Source organism: Gallinula chloropus, assembly GCF_964237585.1.
Source record: "Gallinula chloropus genome assembly, chromosome: Z".
Lineage (NCBI taxonomy): Eukaryota > Metazoa > Chordata > Aves > Gruiformes > Rallidae > Gallinula > Gallinula chloropus.
Window position 1 is genome coordinate 53554526 of NC_140089.1, and position 16694 is coordinate 53571219.

The 16694-nt window shown below is 40.6% G+C and overlaps 1 protein-coding gene across 1 annotated transcript in view; it reads left to right on the plus strand.

Moving 5' to 3' along the window:
- The window catches only part of SLC44A1 (solute carrier family 44 member 1), a gene marked incomplete at its 5' end in the record, with an annotated part of 70094 nt that overhangs the window by 17065 nt on the left and 36335 nt on the right, over positions 1–16694 (plus strand). The window contains 2 exons of the mRNA XM_084278419.1: positions 9483–9618; positions 12013–12155. Coding sequence (XP_084134545.1) covers positions 9483–9618; positions 12013–12155 — 279 coding nt within the window. The remainder of the gene's footprint in view (positions 1–9482; positions 9619–12012; positions 12156–16694) is intronic.

Genomic DNA, 16694 nt, shown 5'->3' on the forward strand with positions numbered 1-16694 from the left:
TCTTAGCAGTAACTCTGGATTTTGTACAAATAAGAAGGAGATGCATCTTTTCACTGGACAAGGCCTCAGAGGACAAGTGGTAACAGAGTTATTAGGCAGATAAGGACAAAAGATGCTTATATGTTAAGTATGGCATGTAGCTCTGAACAAAATCCAGAAGCATGGCTAATTCTGGCTTTGCAGTAAGTTGAAAAATTAACCTTTTTGGAATGAGATTGAAGCAGAAATTCCACAAAAATGGGTGTGAGACACCACTGTGATTTGCATGTCCTGTAATGCAGTCCCTTTTGGAATGACCATGGAGCATCTGGCTTGTAATCTGGAGGACGGTGTCATCCTGGAGGGCATTTACAGGGAACTGTGTATGGCTTTCCCTTTTTTTAGGGTCAACTGCCACATGTTGCTAGAATGGTGTTAGAGTGACAAGCTCACCTGCCCTTGGGGGACCTAGCTTCAGTTCTGTAAGCCCCGTGGGGGAAATTTGAGCCTCTGCCTCCCTGGAAAATGCTGTAATGAGTCCCCTCTTTGGAGTAGGAGCAATACTGCTCTCCCCTGAAGGTCTACACTAATTCTAGACTAAGGTAGTTTTTTCATATGTGTTTATAGATTAGTAGAGTAAAAGTCTCCTCTAATAAGAGGCATAGCAATCATGTGCTGTTCAGTAACTTATGTTTGTTGTGAGCTTGAGAGAATCGTCTGAATTTGTGATTAACTGCAGTAATCTCCTGGTTGGTCCTTTATTTCAACACCTGTAGGTTGTGCTTGACAAGTCTGTAGGTAATAGAGGGAGCATTTTGACTAGGACAGCTTCACAGAGTGCTCCGAAGCTTCATGGTCCAGTAAACTAAAGGCTTTTTATAAAAAGTTTGTAAGACAGTTGATTGAAGTCAAGTGTTGAAGATAGTTTAAAACTTAGAGACTTTGCTTTGCATGCTTAAACAGAGTGCATTTACCACTTGAAGATTTTACATAGAGAGCTAGTTTACTTGAGTGGCTACTTTTTTTTTCTTGGCAGTGAATGTGTGTGTGTGAAACTGAGTGGGGTTTTTTGGGGGAGGGTGTTTTTGTGGGCGTTTTTAGGAACAATGTTGTCCAGCCGTCAGAGTAAGATCCTAGAATAACTACAGAGTTCCCCCTCCATAGAAGTAAGATGGACAGACATCCATGCTGGTGTTGTCAGGGACTCTAGGCTCTGTTTATTATTTGGGAAGGTGTTAGAAAATACTGAAGTATGGATTCTTTTGTGCAGTCATCTACTAAAGTTGGCTGCGTATGCAGAGAAATGCTCTGTTTTTCATTAAATAATTATTGAGTCATGTTTATAGTGAGACACAATTAGCCTACACCTGTAACTGGTGTCATACACATTCTGACTGCCAAGTGGTTAAAGCATAGTTTAGAGAGCCGAGATCCATGCAGCTGCCTGCTCTTTAAAGGAAAAGAGAAGGGGGAGGAGGGGGGGGTGAGGCAAGAGAAGGGAAAAGGAAGGGGCAAGTAACAACCCCAGAACCAAGAAACCAAAAGGCCTGTAGGTTGGGATAAGGATAGTTTACTAAAATAGCAGAAAGATAAAATATAACAATGCTAACAGGACTTTAGAGCAAAAAATATATGAAACTGTTGATACACAATGCAGTTTCTCACTGAACCCACAACTCAGGCCCTGCCACCCAGAGCTGTCCCGGAATCCGACCGTCCCCAAAAACTGTGCATCTTGGAGCTGCCCCCTCCTCCTCCCATCAGCCCCCCTTTATACTGAGCAGGACGTATTGGCATGGAATACTCTTTGGCCAGTTTGGGTCACCTGTCCTGGCTTCGCCCCTCCTTTCTCATGAATAGAGAAATATGAAGAACTGAGAAAGTCCTTGACTGTGACAGCAACTAAAAACATCAGGGTGTTATCAGCACTGCTCCCATTTTAACTCCCAAACACAGCATTCCATCCGCTGCTACAAAAGAAGTTAACTCCATCCTGACCAAAACCAGGACAAGCAGTAATCTCACTGATGGCAGTTTTAACATTCATAATGAAAGAGAGAAATGGCTGGTTACTTAATTTGATGTCAAAGTGGCTGCAGCTGCTTATGGAATAAGGGACTTGTGTCTTGGTCTTAGCCTTCAGGTTAGTGATCTAGAAACATCTGAAACCATTCGTGCTCAGGGTCAGGCTCTAGAATCAGGGCCTGTTCAGAGGTGGAAGAAATTTCATTAGGACAATATAGTCTTGCTGCTAATTCTTCTCATTAAAGAGCTGAAGAGTGTAGAAAGGTGTGCTGTGTCTTGGGCAGAAAGCTGCCATGTTCTTTAGTAAACTTGGGAATTACATTCTTTCAGTGGAAACGTTTTGTTAAACCAGTGAATTGATTACCCTTTTTCGTAGGTGGCATGCTTCATGGTGAAGGCCTGCACATGATTGGTGCGGTTCTTTAGCTCATAAAGATAAATATAATGAGTTAAAAATTGGCTCCTAAAGTGGTCATTAGGAAACAAGAACTGTCTTTTTGGCAGTGTGGGGATGCTTCAACAGCATGTGAAACTGTAGTTTTAGACTTGACAGAACAGCTTCTGGACTGAATGATGACTTGGTAGGACCTTCTTTAACCTGTCTTGCCTGTTTCCTAATGAGAAATCAGGAACAGACCATGCCTTGCCTGTAATTTTTGTGGTGTGCACAGTGCTGAAATGGACCCCGCAGTTCTGAAGCACTGAACCTGCACCACAGGCGTGTCCTGATTCCCGCCAGGCCAAAGTTAATTTCCCAAGTAGCCAGCATGGGCTGTTTTCCACACCACATGACACTGGACCCCCATAAAAGGGTCTGGCTGGGAAAGGGTGGGTCCTCATGACTTCGGGACAGTCCAAATGTGGTCAGGGGTTGGGTCGGTTGTCGCGTTGGTGCAGTACCCAGTGTTACTGATCATCACCGCGTGTGAAATCTGCCATGGGCTCTATTCCCCTCTTGCTGGGCTGTCAGCAACTGTCCTTGTCCCAGCCTGCAGGCCTTGGTGTGTTTCTGTTCCCGGGGGGGATGGGGAAGCAAGGAGTGCTCAGCCACTTCTTGGGGCTGAACCATGACAAGGTGTAAAATGACTGTGTTTTGTACTCAGGGCACTGTTGCATTTAGCTGAATGCTATTGGTACAGTCAGTGGAGCCTTGGGTACTTCATCAGAACCAGTCTTCCTTGTGGAGAGGTGGGTGTTGCAGGGAGCGATGGTGATTTCCCACTAAAGATCCTGGTCAGCGTGAGTACTCCCTTTTGCCTCTCAGTGCTGTTTATTCGTGTTGTGTATACACTGGAATGGTTTGTCTCCTGTGTGGACAGGTAGCTACACAGTCCTTTCTAATGCCTTGATTTATGCATACAAACAGCAGTACCATTCTGTGTACTCTCATACCCTGAGCTACAGTTGTATATACTCTGAATCCAGGTGATAAAACAATAGGGACTTTAAAGGGAATGTAGTTAGATGAAAGGGTTTTTTAGGATGAGGTTTTACAATAAATGACCTTAAATTGCCACATCAGTAATCATGTCCCTGAAGAATTTTAAAAGTACTATGAAAACCATTTTTTCATTTAAAAAGAAAAAACTGAAATACTTGTGAACCAGATTTTTCTGTACCTTATCATTATTGAAACTGTTTCAAAATTATAACAATGGATATTCCAAGTTTTTCTGTAGTTGACTCTCTGCAGATCAAAATAATAAATGAAAGCTGTTTGAAAAGTTCATTTATGTAATCTTTTTGTAGTAATTTAAACTACTGGTAATTTAGCATTAAAAAAAAATTAGTATTTTGCACAGATTACACACATTTCATTCCTTCAGGAAATGTATTTGTTCTTCCCCAAATAACTCTTTAAAAACCATTGATCTGACTTCAGCTAACTTAGCAGTAATAGCTAATTCAGCAGAGATAGTTGATTCAAAGCTATTGCATTCCTGTGAGCTTAATGAAAGATTGAGGTCAAACTGTTGCCGCAGAGAAAGGGGCTGTAACAAAAGCTGAGTTATTCTTATATATCAGAACCTACATGAGAAGGAAAAAAAGATCAGGAATTGTTTCCACTCCACAAGGAACTATGATCTGAACTTTACCATTGTTAGTTATCAGAGCATCTCCTCTGCACTTTCTGCACAGTACAATCTTAACTAGTTCCATAGCTCCCAGAACTACAGGTTTTTTAGCTGGGTTTTGTGCTAAAAAAAACCCAAAAATAAATATACGTCCCTCTGAAAAGAATAGTCATATACACCATTGTGAGGAACAAGCCACAGTTCAGGTGTTCATGCATAGTGGTGTTTGTAATGAACAGCCTAATGCAACAGTTCTGTGGAATGATGATGAATCTTACATTTTCTTGGATCTTTTAAATGCTCATAGGGAGGAGATCTTTGTCAAGGAGATGCAGTTGCTGTTGCAACTGAGAGATTAAAATCTTGGAAGTTGTATATAATATAGAAGGGAAACTAAGGGGCAGAAGCAATAAATAAAACTCTTGTGTATTGGTGAGGGGAGAGTAGTGGATGGATTTATTGTATTATGTGAGCATCCCAATCATTAAGGAAAAGGTCAAACAATTAATGAATGTAAATGGTGAAAGCAGTGGTGACTTTTCCATACACGAGGTGTGTGTCTGGCAGTACTTTAAACCACCAGCTGAACTCACAATTTTCAGGAATCGTGAAGTGATCTAAAAAGTCAGAAAACAAGGTGTGACCTGTTAAGGGGGTAACAGGCCAAATGCCAGGGCATATATTTATTTGTGGGATTATTTAATGATTTGTTTTAACAAATGTTTATTTAATCTTTATTGAAATAATATTTTATTAAATAAATATTGTTTTTAAATAAATACTATTTTTTATTGTTTATTTTATAGTGGGTAATTTTTTTTGTTGTGGTTTTTAGAAAAAAATCCAGCTAAAAATACCGAGTATGCTATTATCTGAAAAAGTCATAAATCTAGGCCTGGTTGTTTGGGTGGATGAGTCAAAATGCCTTGTATTCACTTGCAAAAAAAAAAGTGGCCATTTCTAATTGTAGAAAATATGAAAGCTCATTTTTTAATGCCTGCAAACAGAAAACAATGTTTTGCAGCACAAAACTGCATGTTAGAATGAGGTTGAAAGAAAAAGGAAAGTAAAACAAAAGAATTGCTTGCTTTTTAAGAGGGAATGCCAATGATTAGTGAGTATCTTTGTATAAAAACTATTTTTAGTGTCTTATTTCCTCTTTTGACTTGAACTGATTTAAACCAAATCTCGGAGTAGCAGTGGATCTCTGTTTCATCTGCATGTACCATTTCATCTAGTGCTGCTTACGATGAAATGGTTTGTCCTGGCTGTGGACATTGCAAGAGTTTGGAGCACCTGCACATGGCAGCCATCTCTTGAGCCAGCACAGCACTGGTGGTGTAACTGGTATCTCACGAACTTTAACTCAGTTTGGCTTTGTTGGCTGTGGGTGTTGCTTTAAAATTCTGTCTCCTCTTGGCTGTCTCAACACTTGTTTGATAGTCCTGGGATTAGATGGGAGCTTGGAAGATTGTTCTTCCTCGTGACTAGTAAATCTTCCTGTTGGATTTTGATGGGGTGTCCTTCATGCTGAGACATGTTTTGGGCTGAAAACTGAGGGTTGTGCTTGGGTTTTATTTTTTGTCCTTAATTACCTGTATGAAGCTATGTCTTTAACCTCTGTGTTCATATGCAAATACAGGTAGTCTTAAATGCTTCAGTACCTATCTTAAACTCACTAGCCAAAGAAAAGCCTGGTGTTTAAAATCTCCCTGTGTCTCCTTTTCACCCATTGGATGTTACTCAGGCTAGTTATCCTCTGGGTTCTTAATTCAGTCTGTCAGACTCAGCAATAGCTTCATTTTCTTCTTCCTGAAACAGGGCATCTGATCACCATGACACTTCAGGTTTTCTTTCTGCTGCCTTTCTCATGGTGTTGTAACATCCTCTGCTGATGGCAAATTCCATCTTTATCCTGATCTTATTCCCATCTTTGCCATCTCATGAGATGTTTTTATACTATTTTTGGTGTGTTTATGTGTATTTGGCACTCTAGTTGAGAACGGTGAGTGCTTGTGTGGTAGCATCCAGTACGGCTCGTGGAGTTAACAGTGAAGTGGTAGCCACTGGCTCTGTGCTATGCTGATACCTGTCAAGTATATTGCAGTGTACAGGAGAGAGGTAAATTCACACCATCTACAAAGGTGCATTTTGGAAGTGGGAGGGAGAAAGAAATCTGGATAGTGGGCTTCAGTGGGTTTTTTTGAAGGGACTGGATGTGATGAATACCAAAAAATAAGGCCCTCTTTATTTTCTGTTTGTATTCAAGTACTTATTCTCTGAAGACCACCTAGCTCTGAATTCAACTGAAAAAAATCATATAACGTGCTGACATTCCTCACTCTAATTCAAGAGAAAGCCTGACTTTAGATATCTGGCATTTTAGAAGTAGAATTAAGACACAATTGTACAATTGTACTGCACCCAGTGGTTCTGATTTTGGTTTTGAGAAGCATTGAGTTTACTAAGTTTATTGCAAAATGGACACACGTAAACTTCTGAACATAACCCATTTGGGTTCTTGAGTAAATAACTCTTGGGATCAGCACAGAAGACCCATTATGGGTAGGAGAAGTGTTCCCAACCTGCAGGCCTGTTTTGGAGAGGTAGGCTCTTTTGTCTGCTTTCTACTCTGATAGAGCTCCTGATTCTCTGTGCTGTGCACAGGTAATCTGTGCTTTGTTAATGGTAAGAATATATCCACAGGTAACAAAGCATAAATGTTAAAATCTCTGTTGTAAAAGGAAAGTTACTTTTTTTAAAAAAAAAAAAATTCTTCTAGTTTATTTAGCTTTCTTGCATCAGCAAGTATTGAAGGCACTTAATCTGTCTGGAGGAAAAGATGATTTAGGATTGCAGGCAAAGCATGTCTGCTGAAATTTTACAGTTCTTCAGGTACAATGCAGACAAAGCATAGTTTCCAGACTGCAGAGCAAATAACATTTGTTGCACCTTATGTTGACCGTAGATTAACGATTTGTGTTGCCCAAGCATGAATATCAAGGCCTCAGTAAACATGTAAGGGTGTTGAGCGGACAGGGAGTAGTCACTAGAGAGACATGGACACCAACATCAAAGATGAGAATGAAGGGTTGTGGAATTATGGAAGATTCAGTGGCAATCCTGAGTACAAGGAAGCAGCTGAGAAGAAAACAACAGATAGATGCTGGCAGCTACCTTGGGTTGTAGAATGATCTTGAGAGAAGAAAGACTGGACAGCCTTCTGGAGAAGTGTGGTGTTCTAAAGTTGTGTAGTTTCATAATGAAGTTAGTATGCTGAGTGGTTAAATTAGAGGGTTGGTTAAGTATCTAGTGTCTTCTGAATTGCCTCCAAGGGTACTTTTTGTTTAAATTTTTTTTTCATTATGTGTTAGGGCAGAGTAAAGACTATGAACACAGAATGAATCTGTCTGTGTTACACCTGCCATTTCAAGTTTCTTTTTGATATAAATTGCTGCCCACTTACCATAAGTAATCCATTTTATTTACTAACTGTGACTAGCCAGACAACCTAAATCTTTGCCAGAGCTATTCCAGAGGATGTCCAGTGGCTTTTAAAAATCCTATTAAAAGATTTTATTTGCAGATGGTACAGAGAGGATAAACCCCAACAAAACAAACAAGCCATACCACCTGGTGTATCTTGCTGCTTCCTTTTGTCAAGGACAGCTTACTCATAAGGTGCAGTTATAGGTGGAATTTCTCTGTAGTGTTTGTAAATAGATCTCTTTTTGTAAAAAGAGTCTGGAGTTCTTGGAGTTGATTTAGGAACAGGAAGCATGAAGCTTTGCATATTTTATGCAATTATGATTATGCTAATTATAACAATATGAATGTCACAACCTTGTGTAAATAGTAAGTTTGAATAGTGTGTTAGTTTTAAGTGTCAACTGCTAGAATCAGAGAACAGTTTTAAATGAGTTTAGTAGTGTGCATGTCACCTTTTGGCACCTCTCACTACTGATTGAATAAAACAAAAAGAAGCTTGTTCATGAGTTGAAGTGAATTTGTGCAGTTTGAATTAACAATATAAATGTCTGGAAGTGGAACTTCCTTAGTACAAGATTGCAAAAATAGCACTGACTTCCCTAATGTGAAGCTAGGCTACTTATCTAAAGTCTGCTTTTTGAAGCAGCATGCCTAGAGGATTTAATTTGCATTGTATCCAGTTGGTAAATGCTGTTATTTGTAAGGGTTGCTTAATGCTTTTGAATTGTCAAAACCCAAAGTCAATACCAAAAAACCCCACCTTGCTGGTATCACGAGTTGCATGCTATAACTTTTTTTTTTTATATAATAATCTGCAAAAATACATGCTGGAGATAAAAGCTGTTGACATTTTCCCAACCATTCTGTTTTAATTCAGTACTGACATTTGCTACTTTGTGAAGGAAGTCTTGAAGATGCTTCAGTCTTGAGAGGAAAGAGAAATTCAGAATTTGAATAGGTTACCCCTTCTGCTTTCTCTCTCCCTGGAAGGAGTTGTTCTGTATTCTCCCTCTATCAATCTCCTTTTCCTCTAGTATGAAAACAATATATGTGGATTTGGGGTCTTAGTAGACGTAAGTGAGCAGTTAGTACTTGGGAACTAATTGAAAAAGCAAGTTTGTGCAACTGTGTATTTGTAAAAGCAGCTATATTAATTTTTTTATAATAAGCGAGTTCTGATATAGTGGTTAGTTTTGTGCTACAGCCAATGATCATTCTTTTCTTAAATAGTTATTTTCTTAAAACCGTGTTGCCTACATAGCAAAATGACTGTTTTTAACAAACTTCCAATGTTAGCAGTATATACACACTTGAGCAATTTTAACTAATGAGCAGCAAACTACTTGAATTGCTTACAACTGCCTCTTTATACTTTACAATAGAGCCTCCTTCATTAAGTGTTTCAGCATTTAAGTACAAGATTTTCCTTTGTGGCACCTGGACTAGGGATTTCTTTGCTGAAATGTTAAGCTCAGCTGCCTCTTGTCAGGCGGAGAACTGTTCATTTAACAGCAATTTATTATCCACTTTCTACCTTCACTGTACTTGTTGAAGCTGCCAGTAATATTTTAAAACCTAAAATACTTTTGAAAAGTTTAATCTTTTATCCTTCTTGGAAAACAGATTACCAGAAGATAACTTTGGAACAGGGCAATAGCAGATATTGTTGATTCTATGCCTTTAGCTTCTCTTTTTCTGTTGATTAAAGAATATCCTGTTTCATTGATAAATACCTATAAATTTCTGGATAAACTGTCAATCTAGTGTCCAATTCAGGCACTTCTTTTGAATTGTCTCTCATGAAACTTCAAGATTTTTGCCAAAGTTGCTTCAGCTGTATCAGAGTTTAAGGGTATTTCTTGATGTATGTTAATGCCCTGGATAATTGTTTTCTGCCTCTCTCTTTGTGAACAGAAGACAAGTAAGTTTTATTGACCTTATTTCTCTCTTCTCACACAAGAGCTCCAAGCGAGAGTGGAAGCCTTTGGAGGACCACAGCTGCACAGATGTACCATGGCTGCTGTTATTCATCCTATTCTGTGTAGGAATGGTGAGTAAAACTCGAAGGATTCTGTGGATGTTACATTGTTGAAGAGCTTGCATTCATTAGAAAGAAATTTTAGAACTCTTCATTAGTTTAGTCACTGCGTAAGATCAGGATATACTGGTCTGGGACCTGTCGGTTGTGGAACAGAAACGGGCACATCACAGGTGTAGCTAGGGATCCATAACTTATTGTTTGTGCCAGATCCTGCTCCAGCTTCTCTTTCTCTGAAACTTCAGTTTCGTTGTAAGTGACTTTCCTCATGGAGAGACATGACTAGATTCATGTTCCGTATGGGACTCTTGATGTCCCAGAAATTATAGCTTTGAGTTTGGTAAACAGTTTTGTGAATCATAGTAGACTTTTTTCTGAGGAACAAAAATTCCAAGTATCCAGCAACTCATTGTTTTCTTCCTGGTTGCTTACTAGAGGCACTTGCTATTAACAACCATATTACTAATGGTGTGCTCTTTCATTCCAAGTTATCCCAGCTTTGTTCTGTGTAATGAAACTGTCACCTTGCCCAAGACAACCTCACAACACTATGCATTTTGTATTAAAAAACAAAGTTCCAAGAGATGCTGATTTGTGAAAACTAGAAATATGCTTAATCTTTGCCTGTATTTCACAGACCTACATATGCTGCTCTTCCTAAACACAACCTCTGTCAGTGTCTTGTACCATTGTGTTGCAAGCAGTAGCTCTTAAGAGAGTTTTGGAGTTCTGAGCTGGCAGCTTTCTTTCCTACTGTCCCTTGGTCTCTGGTCTTTGGAGTTATTCCACTGATTTTTTTTTTTTTTTTCCCTGAAGTGTTTATCACTGGCTACACTTCAAATGCAAAGATGATGACTTTTAATTTAAATCATACAAATTATATTCTCATTGTAACATGGGAATAACTTAAAATCTTAAAGCACCGTACTTCCTGAAACAAGCAGGTTTTTTTTCACCTGCCCTTGTTGATGTTTCCCCCATTACTCAGACTGTACATACCTGTTGCCCAACTTATAAATTAGTCTGCTATGGGTTAGTGTCCCAGATCTTCCTATCTACACAGTATAATATACAGAGTAATTATCCTATTGGGTCAAATATAGGGGACTTCACTTGAAGTACTGCACTGTTGTAAATTAGATTAGGTGTGGGAGGACTTGCATGATTTTCCTTGCCCAATGTGTAGGGAGAAAATTCTTGAGCCAGTCAAGAACCTGAGTTACTATTGTATGTAAAACATATGTAGTATGTCCTTTACCAGAATAGTAAGGGGTCTGAGAAATTGAAAGTGAGTACTGGAAATCAGCTTTAGCCGTTATTTGCAATAGCCGTTTGATCGCTTTGCCCTTGTTTTTCCCCTTGAGTATTAAGTCTGTAAGTGCATTAGCGTACTGGCCAGAGAAAGGTGATGCCCAGCTTGCTGTCTAGAGTTTCTCTATAGCGACAGCCTCTCTGGCAGAGAAGGTCACTCTCCTGTATCTTTGGACCTTTGAAACCACCCACATTTTAACTGTTCCATACTGTCCTCGTTACTTGTTGTCATCCTGTCATCTGATCCTGTCACTGCCATCTGTTGCTCCACATATTTGTTTTAGCCTGCTTCCCTTTCTCAAATCTTAGCTTGACTCATCTGTAAAAACAGTTCATTGATGGTGGCAGGATGAGATGATGGTGATGAGACAATGGTTCACTTCTCCCTGTCAGTGGTGTTGCTAGAGAGCTAATGAGTCTTTTGGACCGATCTCCTCATACCACCATCACCACCTTGAGCTTCGTTTTGCTAGTGAAATATTGCTTAAAGCTCACAGCAAGACCTGCCTGACATATTGGGTATTTTCCACATTACTCTGAGCCATCTTGCATTCTTGTGGTCTGTTTCTTTCCTGCGTTTGAACCCAGCATCTGGAACTATAATGGCCTTGACCTGGTCACTTGCTTTAGAGTATTTCCTTAAAAGGAATTTATGCCAGATAGGCCTCTTCATTGTAGCTCGTCTTTGAAAGTGCATAATTTAAAGGAAGAAGCAAGAAAATCCGGACTGTCTAGAATCTTCTAAGATGCATACTAGCCCTTGATAATTGTAGCTGTGCTTGTAGTGCTCCTTCACTGCCTGCCCTTGGTCTCCCTTCAGCTTCATGCACGACTTGCTGATGATAACAACTTTGAGAACTACCTACTCTTAATACTGTTTGTCTAATACATAATGTTATACATCCAAACTCTCCTTTTCCCTTGCATTTAATTTTATAATTGCCCAACGGTTCTCTGTGGGTGGTCCTTGTCTTTCCTTTTACAGTCTGAAGTGTTTTGTGGTTCTGGGTTTTTTTTAAAAGTCTGCTTAGAAACTGACTTTTCCCAGCTGTCATACAGAGTGTTGCTAAACTGTGCAGTGTTTTTCTCCTCCAGGGTTTTATCTGTGGCTTTTCAATAGCTACAGGAGCAGCTGCAAGACTGCTTTCAGGATATGACAGTTATGGAAATATTTGTGGACAGAAAAATGTCAAGGTGGAGGGAATAATCAACAGTGGTTTGGACCTCACACACAAGAAGTGAGTATGTGATTCAGTTGCTTAATCCGGTAAACCAGGAAAGGCAAAACCTTTCTTCCTTTGAAAATGGTTTCCAATAAAATTGAAATAAGGATATGATAACTCATTCCTCCTTGTCCTTCTCCACTCTTCTCACCTAGAGAATGACAATGTATGATAACAACCATTAACAGTACATAGAGAGCTTATGTTGCCAGATGTGCAGTATGAGTACAGCTAACTCTTAACTGAGTGGCTTGTGGAGAAAATGCACAAAACTTGTAAGCAGCACACAGCTCTTCCTAATCAGTGTGATATGAAAACATGTACTTCCAGGTCAGAACCAGCACAGGTATTTCCTATCCAGCAAAAAAAAAATAGTCTCACTGCAGTAGTAGTACTGGAGCTGAGTAGCAATAATTCTGGACAAGAGGGTTGAAAACCTGTACACATCTTTTGAGGTCTGTCTGATGCTCAGACTCCGTCTATACAACTTAGGTGACTTTAGAAAGTAACTGATAAAAAAGCTGCTTCTTTCACTGATTACTTCAAAGAATGAAAAAGTCTTTAATTTCTGAGTATGACAGCCTTTTACTCTCACACTAACAGAAAGTCCATAATTTACATTAATTATTTTGTAGGGATGCTTTCCTAAGATCTGCTTATTTTGAGTTGTTACATTAAAGATTTCTAAATACCTAAGGAATCGGTGTATTATCAGAAGAATTTGACATAATAAAATAACCTGTCCTTTTTTTCTGGCAGAAGAATAGTATCTTAATCTTACCACAGCTTCCAGGAGACAGCATAATTTGTCTACTTTATATTAAAAATTTTGTACTTTCTAAAATCAGGTGTATTCAATACAAAGTTGTCATTCTTGAGAGAAAGAATTTTAAGTTAGAATTTTAAACTTGCTTACCTTTAGAGGAAATGTTGTCTGAGTTTGTGTGAAGGCAGAGAAATTTGGACTCCTTACTGAAACAACAATTACATGTGACACAAATTTGGCCATCATGACTAGAAACACCACTGTTATGTGATATAGTTTCATAAAGGCAGAATTGAAAATTAGCACATAGAAATAGAGACTCTTTTAAATGTTGTTTATAGAGCCCATTGCTTGTTGAAGTCTTAAGGTTTTTCTAATAAAATTTGAGGCATGACCTAAACAAATGAATGGATACGCTCACAGGGGTTATGAGCATCTCTGCTTGGTTAAGAAAACCTTCTACCAAGGCTGATTATAATTTTTCACGAAGTACAATCCAGGGTACCCAGCTTTGGAAGAGGCCAGTTCTTATATAAGCAAGTGATCCTTCCCACTCTCACACCCTATGGCTTTTTAAATTTGTTTGGCAGTTTTTTAGAAGAAACTGTCTGCTTTGCATCTGTCTCTAGCAGATGGAGTTCCTGCAGTGTCTGAGGTGTGGTTTGTAGTATTTCATGCTGGTTTATAGGAGCACTCTTCAGGCAGACTGTAAAAATAACTCTTACTGCTTGTACATTTCAGTTTGTGTAGAGAAAGGAAGGGGTTTAAGCTGTACAAATGTGGTTCTGGAAACATGAAGTTATTCTCATTTCTTTCTGCTTGCAGGGTAATTCTGTCTTCATTTCCTAGTCCAAGGCAAAAAAGCTAAATCATCTGTAAAAATAACATTTTCTTCCTTGTAAATGACAGCAATCTATAGGCACTGTAATGAGAAAGTGAAATGGATGTGGTCTCTGTGGATGTGGAAAACTGGGTGGTAAGGGTGAGGACCAGAGTCCTCACAGGGGTATGATTTGATCCATTTGCATCAGGTATGATGAAACCAGTGAGACGTAATGTTGGGAAGGAGGACCAGGGACAGCCTGGCCTTGTCAGCAAAGAGTGAATCAGTTGTCTTGTTACTTTTACAAAGAAAACACGGTACAGCTTTATCAGGCTGTGTTCTAGAGTCAGACATGAGATTATAGGCTGGTCTTGGTAGTGAATTCTCATTAAATCGATCTGTTTCAATTAAGCTCCTTGCTTTTCAAGTTTTGGCAGTTATAAGTGGGTTAAAAAATGACCTTTATTTGCAGATAAATTATGTCCACAGCAATCAAATACAAGTCCCTGAAATGATAGTTAAGTCTGATTTTTCTGACGACCAGTATTTGCTGCTTGGGTAGAATTCAGTTCATGCTCTTTATTCAAGTAAAAAATGATGTACATGTGCTACTATGTACATAGGGAAGAGTAGCTAGAGTGGTATTCCATCTTAATAAATGCTTCCCCTCAGTAATATGCATGATGTTTAGGTTGTGGGAAAACTGAGGGAGCAGCACACGTGTGGATTTGGTTGATGGAAACTGTATATGCCCTACCTGTAACTTATTTAGAGTGTATGTGATCGCTTAATTGACTTCTCCATTATTGTGATAAGAGGCTTGTAGATCACAGCACACAGTTGTTCTGTAAAGTACCCATTTGCCTATAAAGAAATGTCTTGAGGGCTGACAGGAAATCAATGACACTGGCAAATACTTGAAGGTAAGATAGACTTGTTCATATGATTTGCAAAAAGAGCTATCCAGCCTGACTTTGAACATTTCTAAGGCTGGAAATCCAGAACTTCTTTCAGCAACTTGTTCCACTGCCTCACCACCCTCACTCACAGTGAAGAATTTATATCTAATCTAAATCTACCCTCTTTCAGTTTAAATCCATTACTGCTTGTCCTGTCACTACATGCCTGTGTTAACAGTACCTCTTATGGTGGTTTAGGCCTGGCTGGAGGCCAGATACCCACCAAAGTCGGTCTATCACTCCCACTTTCAGTTGGACAGGGAAGAAAATATATATTGAGAAGCTTAAGAGTCAAGATAAAGACAGGGAGAGATCATTTTGTAATCAACAACATGGGCAAAACAGACTCAACACAGAGTGAAGGAAAGAAAACTCTAGTTTATGACACTGCACTGCACACCCACTGACACCAGAGTCAGGTAATGAGAAGCTCGACCAGATCTTAGACCACCTCCCCCCACCCCTCCCTTCTTAGCAGACTTCACTTTACTCGTGATTTCACTCCCTTCTTCCCTCCCAGTGTGGCACAGGGAGGGGCAGGGACTGGGAAAATGGGGGTTTGGTCAGTTCCTTGCAAGTTGGTTTTCTTCTTGGCTGGGGGGGGGGCATTCATTCCACACACCCTCCCCCTGCTGCATCGTGGGGTCCCACCCACAGGAGACAGTCCTCCACGAACTTCTCCAACGTGAGTCCTTTCCCACAGGGCTTCAGCTCTTCACCAGCTGCCCCAGCGTGGGTCACTGCTATGGGGTGCAGTCATAAATCACAATGGCTCTCAGTCCCAGTCCTCCATGGGGTCACCAGCCTCCCCCCAGCAAACCTGCTCCAGTGTGAATCTCTCCCTGGCTCGTCTCTGTGTCTTTGTCTCTCGTCGTGGGCTGCAAGTGCTGGCAGGGGCTTGCTCCAACCAGGTCACAGTGTCTCCCCACCTGCTTCAGTGTGGGGCCTCTCCAGGGGCTGCAGGTGGGGTCTCAGCCTTTTCCATGGGCTGCAGGGGGGACACCCACTCCACCATGGGTTTCTCCACAGGCTGCAGGGGCATCTTTCTCTCTGGCACCTGGGGTGCTTCCCCATCCCTCCCTGGCCTTGGTGTCTGCACAGCTTGTTGCATCTTCTCACTCCCTTCTCTGGTGGCAAAATGCAGCTGCTTGTGGTTTTTTTGGGTTTTTTTCTCCTATATGATTCTCTGAGGCCCTGTGACCATCACTGATGGGCTTGGCCCTGGTCAGCAGCCAGAGCTGCTGCTGACCAGATGTTTACTTTTTGTGGCCTGCAGAGAGTTTCTCCCTGCTCCTTACAGCAGACATTTTTTTCAGCCCCCTGTTCTCTGCCAGTACGCGGCTATGCAGAACAGTGACACCTCTCCATCTTTCACCTTTAACAGGTACTGCAAGGCTGGTCTCCCCGGAGCCTTCTCTTTTCCAGGCTGAACAAGCCCAACCTGTATTCATAAGAGAGGTGCTCCAGCCCTCTGATAATTTTTGAGGCCCTCCCCTGGACTTGCTGCAACAGACACATGTCCTTCCTATGTTGGGGATCCCAGGGCTGGACTCCGTACTGGGGGTGGAGTCTCACCAGTGCAGAGCAGAGGGGGAGACTCACCTCTATTGACATACTGGTCGTAGTTACTTTGTTGCAGCCTGGGATACAGTTGGCTTTCTGGGCTGCAAGTGTGTATTGGTGTCTAGGCAGTAGGAAGGGGCTATGGCAGGCAGCTGTATGAGGCACAGCATAGGCTCACTGCACAACAGTGCCAACCAAAGCTCCCTTCACATCCTTACCTTGGAGACAGGCTCATTTCTGCTCATTTCACAAGTACACAAGCTTCACTGCTGACGTACTAAGTTTCTTTGCCCTGTCCATGTGAATATAAGGAGAAACATCTTCACTGTGGGGGTGAAAGAGCACTAGGACAGGCTGGCCAGAGAGGCTGTGGAGTCTTCTTCTCTGGAGACATTCAAACCCACCTGGATGTGTTCCTGTGCGATTTAGTCTGGGTGATCCTG